Source organism: Aulonocara sp. 'chitande type north' Nkhata Bay, linkage group LG5 (genome assembly GCF_057382095.1).
Source record: "Aulonocara sp. 'chitande type north' Nkhata Bay isolate Kocher_YH1m ecotype deep benthic linkage group LG5, A_spYH_male_GT1.1, whole genome shotgun sequence".
Classification (NCBI taxonomy): domain Eukaryota; kingdom Metazoa; phylum Chordata; class Actinopteri; order Cichliformes; family Cichlidae; genus Aulonocara; species Aulonocara sp. 'chitande type north' Nkhata Bay.
Genome location: NC_141348.1, coordinates 27,778,025 through 27,793,307, shown reverse-complemented (window position 1 = coordinate 27,793,307; position 15,283 = coordinate 27,778,025). Strand labels below are relative to the sequence as shown.

The following is a 15,283-nucleotide window of genomic DNA, read 5'->3' as shown; positions in this document are numbered from 1 at the left end:
TGGTGCGAAAATACTATTATATGTCTGTCAAACTGTGTTTTGTGACAGCTTGCAAGTAACAAATTGCCTAACATTCAATTTATAATGGGTTCTTTGCTAAGTTGTCTGTCATATCTACACATCCCTTTAGTTAGAAGTCATTTTTTTTATGTTGAAATGATTCATAGGTCAGTGTTAACAGGCAAAAAACATTCCTTTGAAAATGGTGAAGGTAGAAGGACTGGACTGAAAATTAGTGGAAAAGCAGCCAATGTCCAAAGAAAAACTTCAGAAAGACATATGTGGAGGGATTTTGGTGTCATTATTGCCATAGCACTACCTGCAGTTTGATATGAGGTGCTATATTTTCATTTCTAATTATATTTCCTCTTGACTAAGAGAAAAAAAAAATTGGTACTGCCGCGTGATGTCTCCATCCAAACTATACGCGCTCCACTTCAGAATATTTCTGAGATGAACTTACTTTGCCATCACTGCAGTTGCTCATCGAGCAGTTAAACCAAAGGAAGTGGTAGCAAACCACGTTGTGGGCCTCGAAGTCTGTAATTTAAGCCTACATCTGGTCACTGCTTCACTGTCAGTTGAATACAAAGGAAAATATTTTTATCTCAGGTAAAATCTCCACATATGTGCCATTACACTCACAGCTAAAAATCCTCCACTTTGGGGCTGTTTAACCTTCACCGGCCTTCACCACCTCGCACAGAATTCATTTGTAAATTATGTTTAATGTGGCGTCATTTCCACTCGTTTGTGCCGTTTCACAAGCCATATTTGCATGTGTTTCACATAATGTATAATTTGAATTTGAACCATTTCTAGAAAGTCTAACTAATGTTTGTGTCTTGTGCTTGTCTCAACACACCCTAGCAGAATTTCTCAACACAACTATATGTTCACCCTCTAATTTTAAGACCTTCTAAAATCTAATCCCATGCTGCCTCAGTTATCGTCTCTGTGCATGCCAACATTCAAGCCACTGATTCTAAAGAAGCCTCCAGGCTTTATGTTGTCATTCACCTCACATTCGGCTGAAACACAATTATGAAGAGTGTAATTACGTTGCGAAAGATCAAAGGGTTGTGCTTCGGTCTACAGGCTTGCTACTTAAAAATGCATTTTCCGTCTGATGTAAGTTTGATCTTTTTAAATGATGTTAAGTTTATTATTCTATAACATTACCTGGTAACTGTACAGGTCTTGCCAATTTAATGTGTGAAAGATGCACATTTAGATGGTATAAATATTAAACAAGGTATCGGATGATTGTATTGATAGAGCATTAGTTTTTACAACGAGGTTGAAAATTCATGCGCAAAGCTGCAAAAAAAAAAAAAGGCATTCATCACACCAGTGTCCTTGGATTTGGGAAACGAATGACCACGGAGAAGAGAATCCAGCGCACTGAAGCAGGAATCCACAATGTAATGAGCTCAGTGTGTGCAAAAGCTAGTGTGAATCCATGGCAGGAACAGTGGAGCAGACTGAAAAGCAGCAGAAGGCATTACTCACTCTGTTCCTGCAACTGGAAAATGGGAGCAATCAGAGAGAGGGGAGGTGTTTGTGAGATCATTTCCTGTCTTTTTTTTTCTCATTTGCCTACCTCGACATGTTTCCACGTGCCAACAATATGCTAGAGAGAGAAAAAAAAATCTATCTATGGGTAGCTTGTGCTTTCTGCAGGTAAAAGAAAAGACCAGCCTGGAGCTCAGAGAGGACAGTCAAGCATAAAACTAAAACAGAGATGCAGTGATTTTCATAAACCTCTTATTTGCCATGAACGGTGTTTACCATACTTTCCACAGGCGCAGGAAAACTTTTTATGGCACTGAAAATTATTGAGACCACAGAAAGTAATACTGCATAAAAGCTTCTTTGTGTTCACTGTGACTCATGTTTGAAAATAAATTAAATATTTTGTACCCGTTCAGCCTTGCCTGGGGAAACATTCGTTTGAGTGCTAAGATCTTACCTGCTGGGGTTGGAGGTTGTAAGATAAAAGATGGGAAGTTGCCCAGGTTAATTCAGGTTAGTTCAGCCCGGTAATTTCGTGTGGACAAAGGACAGACCTGACTTGTGGAATGTCAGCACTTTAGAGAAGAACAAAGTGGGGTTCATCGTGGAGCAGAGCTCAGGATCAGCTGGGGGGAAGGGTCCTGATAATTGGAGAAATTGGTGGGGGCAAACTGAGCTCTTTTGTTTTGTGTCCAGCATTGGCTGGCTGCCGATTATATAGAATATAGAGGCAACATAAAGTTGACTTCTCACTGGGAGTCAAGTGCCCAGTCATGGAACAAGTGTGAGAAAATGTGGTCTTTAATTAACAGCATATATACTGACCATTGACAAAAATAACAACCTGTACACTTGTAGTTTTGCCAAAAGATTTCTGGAAACTATCTCTCATCGCTGGTGCATAGGCCACTGACAACACTCCTCCAGCACACTCCTCTCCGATCTTCTCCTAAAATCCACACAGGGGCGTCTGCTCTGGATTTTGGTCTTAGCACCTTACACCATATATTCTCTTGTGCATTCCAGGTTAAAGCCCGCCTAGTGATGTTATTGATAGGCTTCCTAAGGGTGTGGCGAAACCAGCTCCACATTCTTCTCAGGATATGTGTGGCTGTTGGTTCCTGCTTTGTTCTCGTCCAGTTTGTCATTGGTAATCCTCTCTGGTCACTGGATAAGACGGTACAAGCTGTAGTTGTCTTGGATGTCAGAAAGCGGGTCAGCTTTGTAACTTCCAACGCTGCAACATGTCATACCCCATTACAGAAAAAATCCTTCCATGCTGAAATCTATTTGTTTTGAGTTTGCAATCAGTGTTTCTGAAACAGTTGTGCTTTTCCAGTATAATATGTTCTCTTTACCCGTTCACCTGTGAGCATGGGCGTCCCTAACAGAAGCTAATGTTCCCTGTAGTATAGGTCTCTGAGTTATTGAAGCACCAGCCAGCACACTGTGATTAGAGATGGACCAAGTGGTGGAAAAACTCATACTGTGTTTTGTAATAATAACTGCAGGCATCCTTCTTAAGTAGCTACTGTCTAAACCACAGCCGAGGGCTGTAACCTGTATGATAACATCTGTCAAGTAGCCTTACCCAAAGATACTTGACATACAGGTTAGAGGAGCCAGGAATTAAACCACCACCCCACTACAATAATGTTTTTTATTGTAGCAATACCTTAACATCCAGTGCAGTGTGTATTAATAAATGTCTAAAAAACAGAGCTTACAATCAGTTTACAGAATAATTATATGAAAGCTGGGGCACAGAAAAGCCAGAGCTTCAGCTGGATATTCTCTAGGTTCTTGCAGTTCTCTTTATTTATTTATTTTTGCATTAGTCTGTGGAGACTTCAAACATTTGGAAAAAGGCAGATGTAGAGTTCTTTTTTCTCTTTTGGTCTGTGTGCTTTCATGTGAAGCAGTGTTTGTCATTAATTCAACATAATTCAGATAATGAATGTCTCCATCCCTTTGTGTGATGATTATGATGCAATGGTGTTCTGCTATAAAAGAAAAAACCCACTACATGTTACAAACACTGTTGCTATTGAAATAATATCTAATGAAAAACTGTGTGGTAAATGAAATAAGAATTAGGTTCTCCTAAACTGAGGCACACATTTTTATTGTTCAGTAAAAGGTGTCTTATCCCATTCAGGTGAGGGGAAAACAGCTACCACAGAGAGGATTAAATGGTTTAGAGGCTCATTATTAATGAATGAGATTAGGAAATACTGCGATCAGACATTTGGGCAAAATAAGCCCTCAAAGAGGTGCTAACTACTGTTAAATGAGTGTACTGTAAACAGAACCATGATTGTTTCTTTAAACCTAATCAGCTAGTTTTGTTGTTGCATGGCCTGAAAGTAAAACCAGAGAACTACATCTCCCAGCTAGCACGGCTGGTGAACGTGCTTTAGAAAACTGATGGGCAAAAAGGGATCACCTGGGGTACGCTAATGGTTATGGTGTGCATCTGACGCCTAAAAGCACTCAAAAAAATCAATGAGTGAACAAATGTACGACTGATATGATGTGCAGATGTACTGTAATAATGGTACAGAGGCAAGGACACTGTGCTCTGTTTATCAGGAACTCTTCGTGTAAGTCATCTGTCTGCAAACATGTCTCTGTTCGCTGTGTAATCCTCCACAGTTTCCTGTTGCTTTCTTTTCCAAATAATTATCAGAAACTGAACATAGGATCCATTTTTGAGAAATTATTATTCCAGTGAAGAAGCAGCAGGACATGCTGGCATTTTTCGGTCAGTGCAGTACTAAACAAAAAGGATGCATGACAGAACAAGCATTATAAGAAAGAATGCAAACATCTGTTTACATCTGTTGTGAGATTGTACACATAAAACAGGAAACCGTGCTGCAGGTAAAGTTAAAACAACTGAGAGCACTGGTATACTATGAAGATCTACAAAAATGCATATTGGGCTTCCTAAACCTAACATCTAACAGTGGAAGGTGGAGGACATGCTTTCCTCCACCCTCACCACTTGATTTTAACTCATACTCGTCTACCTTATTTATTTCACCTCTGTAGCTCCACCCATGTAACTGTTGCCAGAGAAAAGTGGAAATTTCCAGTAATTCCTGCTGCTTTGCAAGTAATGCTCCTCCTCCTTCTAGTTTCCCGCCTTTCACTCTACCTGCTCTTTACTGCTTCACGCTGGCCTCGAGACCTCATGGCTCTGTTGCTCAACCTTGCGGGGCCCGGCAGTTTAAAAATTTTTTTTCTTTGCACACTGAACAACTTGGCGATTTCTTGCACAGATTTTGTTTTATACTTCTAGTGTAACCTGCATCCAATACAATGCTTTACATTATCATTATAGATGCCTCATGTTTCTCTAAAGATGTCAAAGATTAGAATGGTTAATCTCCTTTTTATTCTGAGGGATTAGCAGATTAGCAGTTGAAAAATCCCTTTTCAAAGGTGCTGTTTGCACTTATCTTTCTGTGAGAGCTTGCCCCACTGTTTCTTGGTTTACTCTTCTGAAAACAAAGTATCTTATTGTCTCTATATTACTGGCAAAAACCGTCTGTAACTATTACATTGGCTCTTGAGTGATGAACACGGGGTAGTTTGGGATCACAGAGCAGATGGTAGATTTGCATTTCTATTTCTTTGGCTGATCTGATATTCTGATGTCTGGTTTGTCTCAGAGATCCTCCAAAAGCAAGCACGACTAAAACTGACACGTCATTTAAGATTCATCGAATGTGAGGAGCACTATGGTGATTACATAGAGGACCTCGGTGTAGTGTAGTTACGGCAAACAAGATCATAACGGCTCACGTGTTCGCAGACTGGGATGTCCACGCTATCTCTAAGCTACATGTGTGGTTTTATGACTTCCTCTTTATTAAAGAACACAATATAACAGTTTACAAGATGATGTGTGCTAGAAAATCAGCTCGGACGAACTGCAAATAAAGCCACGAGACAGCTGGAGTGAAGAAGTTTTGAGTATGTGGATGGCAAGAGGCACACTGACCTTAGACCCATTGTGAAGCACCAACAAAGAGCCATCTGCACGGCAACCAAAGCTGAGATGAGGGACTTGCACACAGGGGGACAGGAGGGGGGGGGGGGGGGCTGGAGAGTAATAAAAGGCAAAACAAATCAGTGATAACGAGAAAAAAAAATTAGACTTGATCAGTTGAATGATGTGTAAAACATCAAAAGAGAAAGAGGTCTGCACACATGGGGAACAAGAAACACAGATCTCTCCACTGCTGGTAAAGTGGAAGACGAGAGCTGCAGGCCTAATCACTCAAGAGCACATTTCCTGCCTTCTGCATGATGAGATGAAGCCAACTGAAACTGTCAAAGGCTAATATTTAACCCGAAGCTCATTCATTTTCAGCAGAAAACACACAGGGTTTATCTGCACACATATCCGAACTGCAACAATATCCCAGCCTGGCGGGTTAAAATCTCGGATGTTGAGCAGCTCTTTATTGTGGGCAATAGGTGTGCTTTGCAAAATGGTGATAACAAAGACAAAATGGTGTCAGGGACATCTGTAAAAAAAAAGAAAAAAGAAGAAAAAAAGAAATCACAAATGTTTCACAGGTAAGGTATGAGAATCAGGATTGCTTAGCAACAGCAGTACAAAAAAAAAAAGACTCGCTCATGTGTGGTAAGCAGAGAACCGGCCGTGCTGCCACCGAGCGGTGGCCTGACGGCACTTGCAGGAGGGACACCGGCACTTGAAAGCTCAGTCCTCAGAGGCATACATGCGCAGTAAGAAGAAGCTGCAGCTTTCGTGCAACGTGTGAACCACGCGAATGAAGAAGGGCTTTATTTTAAAAGGTGATATCATCTTCGTTTCCTCGACGCTTTGAAATATAGGCTCAAGTGATTTGATTGGCTAGAAAATGCACCGGCTCTCATGGTGGCTGGTTGCTTAGCAACGTCACTGGTGGGGAGGGGAGGGTGAGTGAGAGGGGTGCTTCGATGGGGGAGGGAGCATTGTGGGTGCAGACAGACTGACTGACTGGGGAAATACCTGGCAAAGTTCCCAAATAAACAAATAAGAGCGAAAAGGAGAAGGAGGTGGAGGGCAGAGCGCAGACAGAGTACAGGGGTATTTTCTGGTCCAGATAACAGTCCCGTAATAGTCGGCGGGAACAAGGCATTGTACTTCCAGCACAGTTTGCCCCCAGAGTAAGAGTGAGGTCAGCAAGTCAGAGCAGATTTTTTAAGAAAAGTTCAGTCTTTTGTGATATGAAAGTTGACCAGAACTTAAAATCCCGGTTTCTTTAAACAGTGTCTTTGTTTTTTTGTTTTATTATGAAGAGGAACTGAGAGGAACACAATTACTGCCATAGGAGGACATCGGCTGCTGTAGACGAGGAACAGATAAAGATGGGGCCCTGGACACATACTGAAGACGGAGAAGCACGTAGCTGCCAGATGCAACTTTGGATAAATAGCACATGTACCTGCATGTTCTCGTTTGCATGACTGTGGGTGTTGTAGGTGTTTCTAGGAACAGATCTTTGAATCCAACTGAAGTTGAGTTGAATTGAATAAAATAGCCTCAACCAAAGAGTGCAAAAAAAAAAAAAGAAGGAAAAAATGGAGTAAAAAAAGAAAAGGAGAGATGAAGAAAAAAGACCTATAAAATGGCAGCTGAGCTAAAGGAGAAGAAAAGGTGGGAAATGTGCTTATAAAGAGAGGAGGGGTAAAAAAAAGAAAAAAAGGGAGGGCTGCTGCTGGTAGGTTGAGATCTGAAGAAGGAGGTGGGCTTTGGAAATGGCTGATGCAGGGCGGTCTCTACAGGCAATGAGGACTCTTTGTCAGGAGCAGGAAATGAGGTTTCTGTTGTGATTAAAAGGAAGGTTTCTATGGCAATGCAGAGAGCCGTGTGCACAGAGAATTTCTTGGCAGCGGAGGGGGCTAAGTGAGAGTCGAATGTCAAAGAAAGCAGCCTTCCTCCATCTCATCTCCCACCACCCCTCTGCTTTGCCACAGCACCACTTTTTATCTCTCATAATCTGTTTTCATAGACACAGTTAAGACTGCACCAGGGGGATTATCTTGAGCAAACCGAGCCACTGGTTGATCAGTCATTTATGTTTACGGAGTAGCAGTTTCACTTCACCAAATCGCTACTGTCAAATTAAATAAGGAAAGAAAGGTTTAGCTGAGAGGCTAATTAAAGCAAACAAAGAAAACAAACCCCACAAAACTGAAGATGATTAGCATAATGACCTGATTGTGTCTTTTCTTGTTTGTCCAGACAGGTACAGTTTTCTCCACTTACCCCCCTTTGCCTTGTTCAGCCCACGAAGTAAAAAAAAAAAAAAAAAGCACAGTGGCATCAGTGTGACCTTTAAAATCTAAATATAGTAAAAATCTTTGTTTATTGTTTCACTGAGTTCAAATATATTTCTTTAAATAAATCCCACATCCTGATTTTCTATTTTCTCCGCTGGAGGAAGTTGCTCTCTGCAGTACGTGCCATATTTGCCCCGAACACAGATTTGATGCAGGATGTTTGGATAAGGAGACATTTCAAACTGGGGATCAAAGAGAATTTTTAAAATGCTGTTGATATTACCGACTCACGTGAAAATAATATGTTAATGTACCCGGTCTCCCTTCACTTCCAAACAGACCGAGTGGAAAAAGGGACTGATGTTAAATGGTTGATATGTGCGACAACAGAAAAAAAGCTAAAGGGGAAGTCAGAGCTCAGAGTTTATTTGATGCTCTTCTGACTAATGATATCTATCTAATTTGCACCCCCCCCCCCCCCCCTTCCCCTGGTTAACAAAAACATCCAGTTACCTGCATATTCTTCTCAATGATCATCATTTGTAAAATAAACAAAATAATATCTGAAAATAAACATTGTTATTCTGTTCAAAAGAATGTATTTAAAATCCCAAAGTACATAGAGCCTTAAAAGGTCCTAAAAAATCACCTTTTTTATTCTCAGCATGTCAATTAGAATTACAAAAGGTTCTGCTGCCCCCAACCTTTTTGTCTGAGCATGGCAGCAAGTATCATGTAATAAAGCGCTGCCAGGGAGGGAGGGCTGTGCTGGAACTGGATTGTATAGTCAAAGCCAGATGGCAAGTAACACATCAAAAGGACAGCTGGTTACTAGAGACTTTATAGCTCCTAAGCTAATTAGTCCCGCCTAAGCAAATCAGAGCTACGTACAATACAGCAGACCATGCCAATGATTCATCATAAAAGATGACAAACATACAACATAATTAGGCTTTGAAATGTTACATGTGGTAGCTGGTTCCATCAGCTATCACGGCCTTCGCTGATCTGTACAGTAAATGACAATGATCCTGTTTTTAAAATGTGCATCTTTACTGGACTGGTGGGGTCAGTGTTTCAGATTACTGCCTCTTCCGGTGGGTGTGATCTGACTCTGAACTGCAGACTGATCTTTGATGGTCTTGTTGCTGTCTGTCGTGCAGAACTCTTTCTCCAGAACCTGGAAATCAAAAAACCCCCCCCCAAAAAACCCCCAGATGAGCTTCAAAAACTGACCAGTGCATATATCCCAAATTATCATGTTGGGGTACATCTGGGACTTATTACTGCACTCACTCCCTTCATTATCCTTTGGCGAAGTTCCCCTTGTGAGAGTGGCCGTTCTTCTTCATCAGTAACAGGAGACTCTTCTGCATTATACGCCACGCTAATGGATCTAAGTTAGATGCACACATTCATCAACCCAATGCGTTGCATTTATTTATTTGCAAATACACAGTTCTGACCCAAGGACTACAGCAAAAGTAAAAAGAAAGATTTACAAGACAGCAGAGAGACCTGCTTTGATGTATGGTTTGGAGATGGTTGCACTGATAAAAAGATAGGAGGCGCAAGAGCCGAAGATGTCAAGGTCTTCAATGGGAGTGACCAAGATGGACATGAAGAAATAGGGAAAATAGGGACTGTCCCTTATTAGGGACAATAAGGGACAGCTCAGGGTGAGCGGTTTGGAGACAGAGTTAAAGAGGCATGGCTTGGATCAGGGGTCTCAAACTCCAGTCCTTGAGTTCCGGTGTCCTGAAACTTTTCCATGTGTCCCTGTTGCAACACACCTGAATAAAATTACTAGGTCATTAGCAAGATCATAGAATTTGACTGCATGCTGAAGTGGCAATCCCTAACCCTACTGAAGTAAATTTAAGTAAATGTAAATGTTTGGAAAAATATATACTTCTAAAAGTACTTTTATTGCACCATGTTCATTCATTCATGAGCTGCTGTAACATGAATCAAATGGCTGAATTGCCACCTCAGTGTGCAGTCAAGTGCTATAGTCTTGCTAATGACCTACTAATTATATTCAGGTGTGTTGCAACAGGGTAACATAGAAAAGTTTCAGGACACCAGCCAGTTTGAGACCCCTGGCTTAGGTGGTTTGAACATGTGCAGAGGAGGGATAGTGAATATACTGGAAAAAGGGTACTAAACATGGATCTGCCAGGGAGGAGGAAGACCACAGAGAGGATTTGTGGATGTTGAGATGGGTTGGTGTGCCCAAGGAGGATGCTAGGGATAGAGTGAGAAGGAAGCAGTTGATCTGCTTCTCCTAAATGGAGAAGCTGAAAGAGAGGAGGAGGAAGAAGGAGAAATACACAGTTTTCAAAATGAACAGATAAACAGCTGACCTGTTGACTGCAGGTTGGATGCTGATATTCTGCTGAAGTAGTTTTGGATTCTGACCCAAAGGGAAGCCTGCTGGGTCTTCTAGATCCTGTAAGAGTTTTAAATGCAGAATCTTTGTATCACAGGAAAGAAAACAATATATACATATGTTAAAAGGCCAGCCTGATTACTTTAGTACTGAGGAAAGCCTGCACAGTGAGCAGTTCGTTGGTCTTCTGCTCCACTAAGCTGAGGTAGGACATTATGTTGTTCTCAGTGATCCCACTGGAGGAGCCCAGCATATCTTCTATCGCTGAGCGGTCGCACTCTACTTTAGTGAAGATGTTGTTTACACCTGCGATAAGGAAGAGAAACCATGAACTGTTTAATTTGTTTTTTTTAATAAATATCCAGGTGACAGCAGTAGCATGTTTTAGCTTTTTGTTTTTGCTTGTGATTGCTTGAGAGCTTTGATAATTTTCATGATTATTGGGACCTTCACTGCAAAAAAAGCCTTAAGGATGTATGGAGTTATGAGAAATTACTAGTTGTAATGATAACAAAATATGCAAAATAAATCAACCTGTTTTAGTCTTGTCCAGGATCTCGCTTATGATGCTGGCTCGGTTCTCGTTGGCCTTTCTTTGAGATAAAACTCCCTCTAGTTGCTCATCAATATCTTGCAACAAAGATTGGTGCTGTCGTTCCTGCTGTAAACCTTTAACCCGAAACTGCTCCATGTCTTGTTTGATCTGCCGAGAGGCAAATTCCAGCACAAACAGAATAAATACAGTGCACGTTAAAAACATAAATGAACAAACCTCCCCACCCAGCACACCCTGACACTTCCTAAACTTAATCATTAGCCTTGATCTAAAATAATTTCCCCCAGGGATCAATAAAGTATTCTGATTCTGATTTCCTAATATTTCTTCGTCTTTCAGAGTTTTTTGTTGTTGTTGTTATTTATGGCTTATTTGTAAATTGTATAACAAAAGTGTGTGCACACTGCATAACTGCACTGGGAAACAATATGTCATTTTTGTGATTTAAAGGGGGAAAAACACACTTACCTTGCTAATTTCTTCCTTCAGTGCCTCAGCCTCATTGGTTTGCTCATTAACAAAATTGAAAAGTGCAAAGTTCCGGTCTTCAACTGAAGAGCAAAACAGCAACACAGCAGTGAGACACCAAGTCCAATTATCCCTGTTTTCCAAGTGGGATCTTACATACATTGAATTTTACTGTATGTAGACAATGTAAGCTAAAGTAAAAACAAAAAACACAGAGATAAAAAGCTGGTTTGTTAGACTTACCCTGAATGTACCTGGTGACCAGCTGGTCCAGGTTCTCCTCCCCTGTAGCAATCCGAATCCTTTCAAACGCCTCCTCTAGAGCATCCAGTGACTCTTCTCCAGAGTCCATCCTGGACTGCTCTTTTGGCTCCAAAGCTATGAAACACAAAGCCCATCCCCCACCTTGTCAGTCTGGACCAAACTTGTTCCAAATGTCCCCAAGAAATTTACACACAGTCTTCTTTTCCTTTTGAACAGTTAAGTCACTAACCAGAAATGCAACAGCGATCCTTTTGAGATCTATATTAAAGCAGCCAGGGACACGCTGGCAAGACTGACTGTGCCTTCCCATTTTTACTGGTTTCTAAGCCAACAGCAAACTTGTTTTACTGAATTTTCTGCTTTGTTGCTGCACTTTTAAATATGTTATTCTATATTAACATTTAACAATTTGTTAATAGTTTTGCTGCAGGAAAAATTTAATTTTGGGGACCAAAAGAAACACTGAAAAGGATTTGGCAATTTACAGGTCATAGCCATGGAGATGGAGAAGACCACATAAACATACACCATTTGGACAAAAGCAATAGGCCACACTGATTCATCTTTGAATTTAGGTGTTCTATATAAAATATACCTGTGGAAATTACTGTATAAAAGTCATTAATCCCCAGTAATGCTCAGGAAGCTTCAACCCTTCTCTTAACATCAGCACAAAAACTGTGCACCGGGAGTTTCATGGCATGGGTTTCCATTGCTAAGCAGCTCCTATAGATGTAATGTGTAGGTGTCCCAGTACTTAAGACTGTATAGTGTACTTTATCATTTGAAACATTCTTAATATTCATATTTAAGTACCATCTGTAATGTTGCTAGAGCACAGTTTCCAACTTAATAATAAAAAAAAGGCAGCTTAAATGTATATCTCAGTTGGCTTCTCATGGTTTTTTTTTTTTGGTGGGTTTATGGTTCAAGCCAATTCCTGTGTTGTTTTGTAATTTCTGGTCACTTCTGGTTACATTCCTGTGAGTTTATTTCCCCTCTACTCTTCTGTTTCCCAGATTACTTCAGTACAAACTACCATAAAGCTTTCTTGTATCCTTTGTGAGAATGACACTGTGTTACGCTTACATTTTAGCTACATGTAGACTGGGTTACATACAGCACTGTACTGTACATTACTAATCTTTGTCTGAAAACTTGTTAAGCATAAGTGTAAAGTGGTCTAGTTCTATTATTATCATCAACTCTGTCACAACATACATAACATGTATTATTGATAGTTCTTTAACTTACAATAATAAGAACCTTGAGGCAACTGCTATTGTGGTTTGGCAATATATAAATAAAACTGAATTTCATTGAATAACTTGATTAATATCATTAATATAAACAGACATAGCAGCTACAACACACTGGTTGCCTCTTACATTGTCCAGGTCCCATTTCATGCTCGTCGTCCTGCCTGCCTGCATCACTGCACTTGACGATCATGAACGTTTTCAGGGTGGACTCATGCGCAATAACCCTCTCCAGCTCCTTCAACTCAGTGCTGTACTGGTCACGGTCCTTCAGTGCCTTCTCTTTTATCATTGTTGCCTTGGAGTGAGCCTCCACCCTAAGGTGCAGATAACAATTAGTGCTTGAACTGAATAACATGCGGACATTTTTTTGCCCTTAATAGAAACTGAATCTCAAATCTCACCTTGTGTCATAAGCAGCAGAGGACTGGTTGATTACTTCTCCAATTTTCTTGCGTACTTCCTGCAGTTCCTATAACACAAATGTTCATGTGGAGACATGTTTTCAGTTTGCACCTGCTATTTAAATGTAATGAAACCCAAGTAAATAAATGCCAAATAACAAAAATATTTGCCTCCAGATCATATTAAATGTGATGTGACCTCTGACCTTGCTTAGCCTGTTGTGTAGTTGCTGAAAACGAACACGCTCAATATAAAGAGTATGCAGCTCCTCTCTCACTTGGCTGTTTTTGGTCAACTGCTCATTTAAGCGAGTCAAGGCCTTGACAAAGAACACATGAATTTCATGATATTTAACATTTAGTTCATTTTTCTGGGTATTTGGCTGTAGCGTGCTTCGTGACTCACTCTGTTCAGTTTGTATTCCATAGTGCGTATGGACTTTTGGATTCGCTGTTCTGGGGAACTTTGAGCGTTACTATTACTAACAGCTCCATTTCTCAACTCTGCTAGCTTCGACTCCATGCTGGAGATCTAAAAACAGCACATAAAAATCGTGGTAAGCATGAAACAATACGAGGAAGTATCAAATAATATGAAAGCTCATAATTAACCTCCTTCTTCAGCTCTTGCTGGCATTTTTTGCCTTTCTGCAGCTCCTCTTCCAGCATTTCTCTCTGCTCAAGCAGGACCTGAATAGTCTGGATGTCCTTGTTTTCCTGCTGTTGACGGGCCAAGCTGTTACAGGCACCGAGGTTTCGTTGCAGTTCCTCCTGCTCCTTCTGCAGCACCTCTATCTCCTGCCTTTATCCACATGACACAAGAGACTGAAGAGAAAAAAATACACAGACTCCTAACTATGTTGTATAGGTGTAGCTTTTACTCACTGTTGTTTGCGGATCTGTTTCCGGGTCTGCATGTTGTAGGCCTGCAGATCTCCTTCCATGATCCTGAACTGTCTCTGCAATTTGGCGATCTCTTCTACTTAAGAACAATATCATGTGCACATGATGTTACAGCTGTTTCAATCGAAATAAGAACAGTTAATAATACCAACACAGAAAACCTTACCTGCTCCATCAACATCAACCTCACTGTTATCTGAGCGTGCGCTTGCGGCTGATCTTCCTCGAGGCATGGCTACAATGAACATGAACATCCCTGACTAATTATTTGAGGAAAAAGCATTACATTTATTATTATATTACATCTTCTCCCCTTGCTGTTTAGTTTCATATTCTGCTTTTAAACTTAGACGCTGAATATTTGTTCAAATAAGTCAAAACTTTAAGCAGCTTTAGCCTAAATCTTAGAGACATATCAGTCATTTTTTCCCCAATTATTTATTTACTGTTTTTTATATTATATATGTGGTTTGTGCACTTTGAATGACACAGTTACAGTGCGTTTACAATAAACAATAAATATATCTTCATAACTCTTGCTGTAGTTTTCTGTAACTAAGTTAAGCTAAGTTAACAGGTTACCAAAAACACCTGCGTGTTTCATGCCAGCTGTTGTGTAATATATATAATATGTTGAGTTTAGAAATTGTTAGCTTGCCCCCGAATGCTACGCGAGAAGAGTGTTATGTTATTAATGACAAATACCATCTTATCTTACCTGTTGTAACGATGAGGGCCACCGAGCCCTTCACCACCTTCCGTAACAGAGGCCTGAGTTGTTAGCAACCGTTGCTAGGTGTTTTGGGACAAACAGTCCCTGGGCTTAGTCTTTCAGACAGCAGGCTCTCACCAATGAGTTTATCATTTATTAAAAAATTAAACACACGATTAAACAATTCTTTCATTCTTATTCAATAGTGGTTGTGGGTTTTATGAAATCTACAAATTTAGAGAAATGTATTCATATATATATTTTATATATATATATATAAATATATAAAAGAAACACTCTTGAAAGCAGCTGTGATTAAATTATTTAAACAATATATAATTGTGGATTTTCTTCACACACACACACACACACACACACACACACACACACACACACACACACACACACACACACACACACACACACACACACAAAAGTATATACGTTTTTAAAATTATTAACATACTTTGTATTTGTGTATTATGGTGCTTACTCTGTCCCCCAGCCAAG

At 40.3% G+C, this 15,283-nt stretch overlaps 1 protein-coding gene and 1 long non-coding RNA gene across 4 annotated transcripts; one reads left to right on the top strand and one right to left on the bottom strand.

Annotated features, from left to right (window-relative positions):
* The first annotated feature begins 6,151 nt into the window (after positions 1-6,151).
* LOC147330832 (uncharacterized) lies at positions 6,152-7,893 on the top strand. Its single transcript, XR_015129113.1, has 2 exons — positions 6,152-6,345; positions 6,832-7,893. It is a non-coding gene; the product is annotated as an uncharacterized LOC147330832 (long non-coding RNA).
* A 956-nt stretch (positions 7,894-8,849) lies between these two features.
* On the bottom strand, positions 8,850-14,905 carry odad1 (outer dynein arm docking complex subunit 1). 3 transcript variants are annotated; one of them, XM_086292674.1, is made up of 15 exons: positions 14,780-14,905; positions 14,228-14,296; positions 14,044-14,140; positions 13,771-13,960; positions 13,565-13,690; positions 13,365-13,478; positions 13,159-13,226; positions 12,884-13,071; positions 11,475-11,609; positions 11,232-11,314; positions 10,742-10,910; positions 10,350-10,513; positions 10,182-10,267; positions 9,112-9,211; positions 8,850-8,995 (listed from the first exon to the last, which is right to left on the bottom strand). In XM_086292674.1, exons 2-15 carry the CDS (start codon positions 14,292-14,294, stop codon positions 8,885-8,887), a joined length of 1,698 nt encoding a protein of 565 aa, XP_086148800.1. In that variant the 5' UTR covers positions 14,295-14,296; positions 14,780-14,905; the 3' UTR covers positions 8,850-8,884. The 3 variants fall into 3 exon arrangements, with proteins under 3 accessions (XP_086148800.1, XP_086148801.1, XP_086148799.1); XM_086292675.1 differs by having other exon boundaries at positions 14,044-14,137; XM_086292673.1 differs by lacking the exon at positions 14,780-14,905 and having other exon boundaries at positions 14,228-14,315.
* Positions 14,906-15,283: the final 378 nt, after the last annotated feature.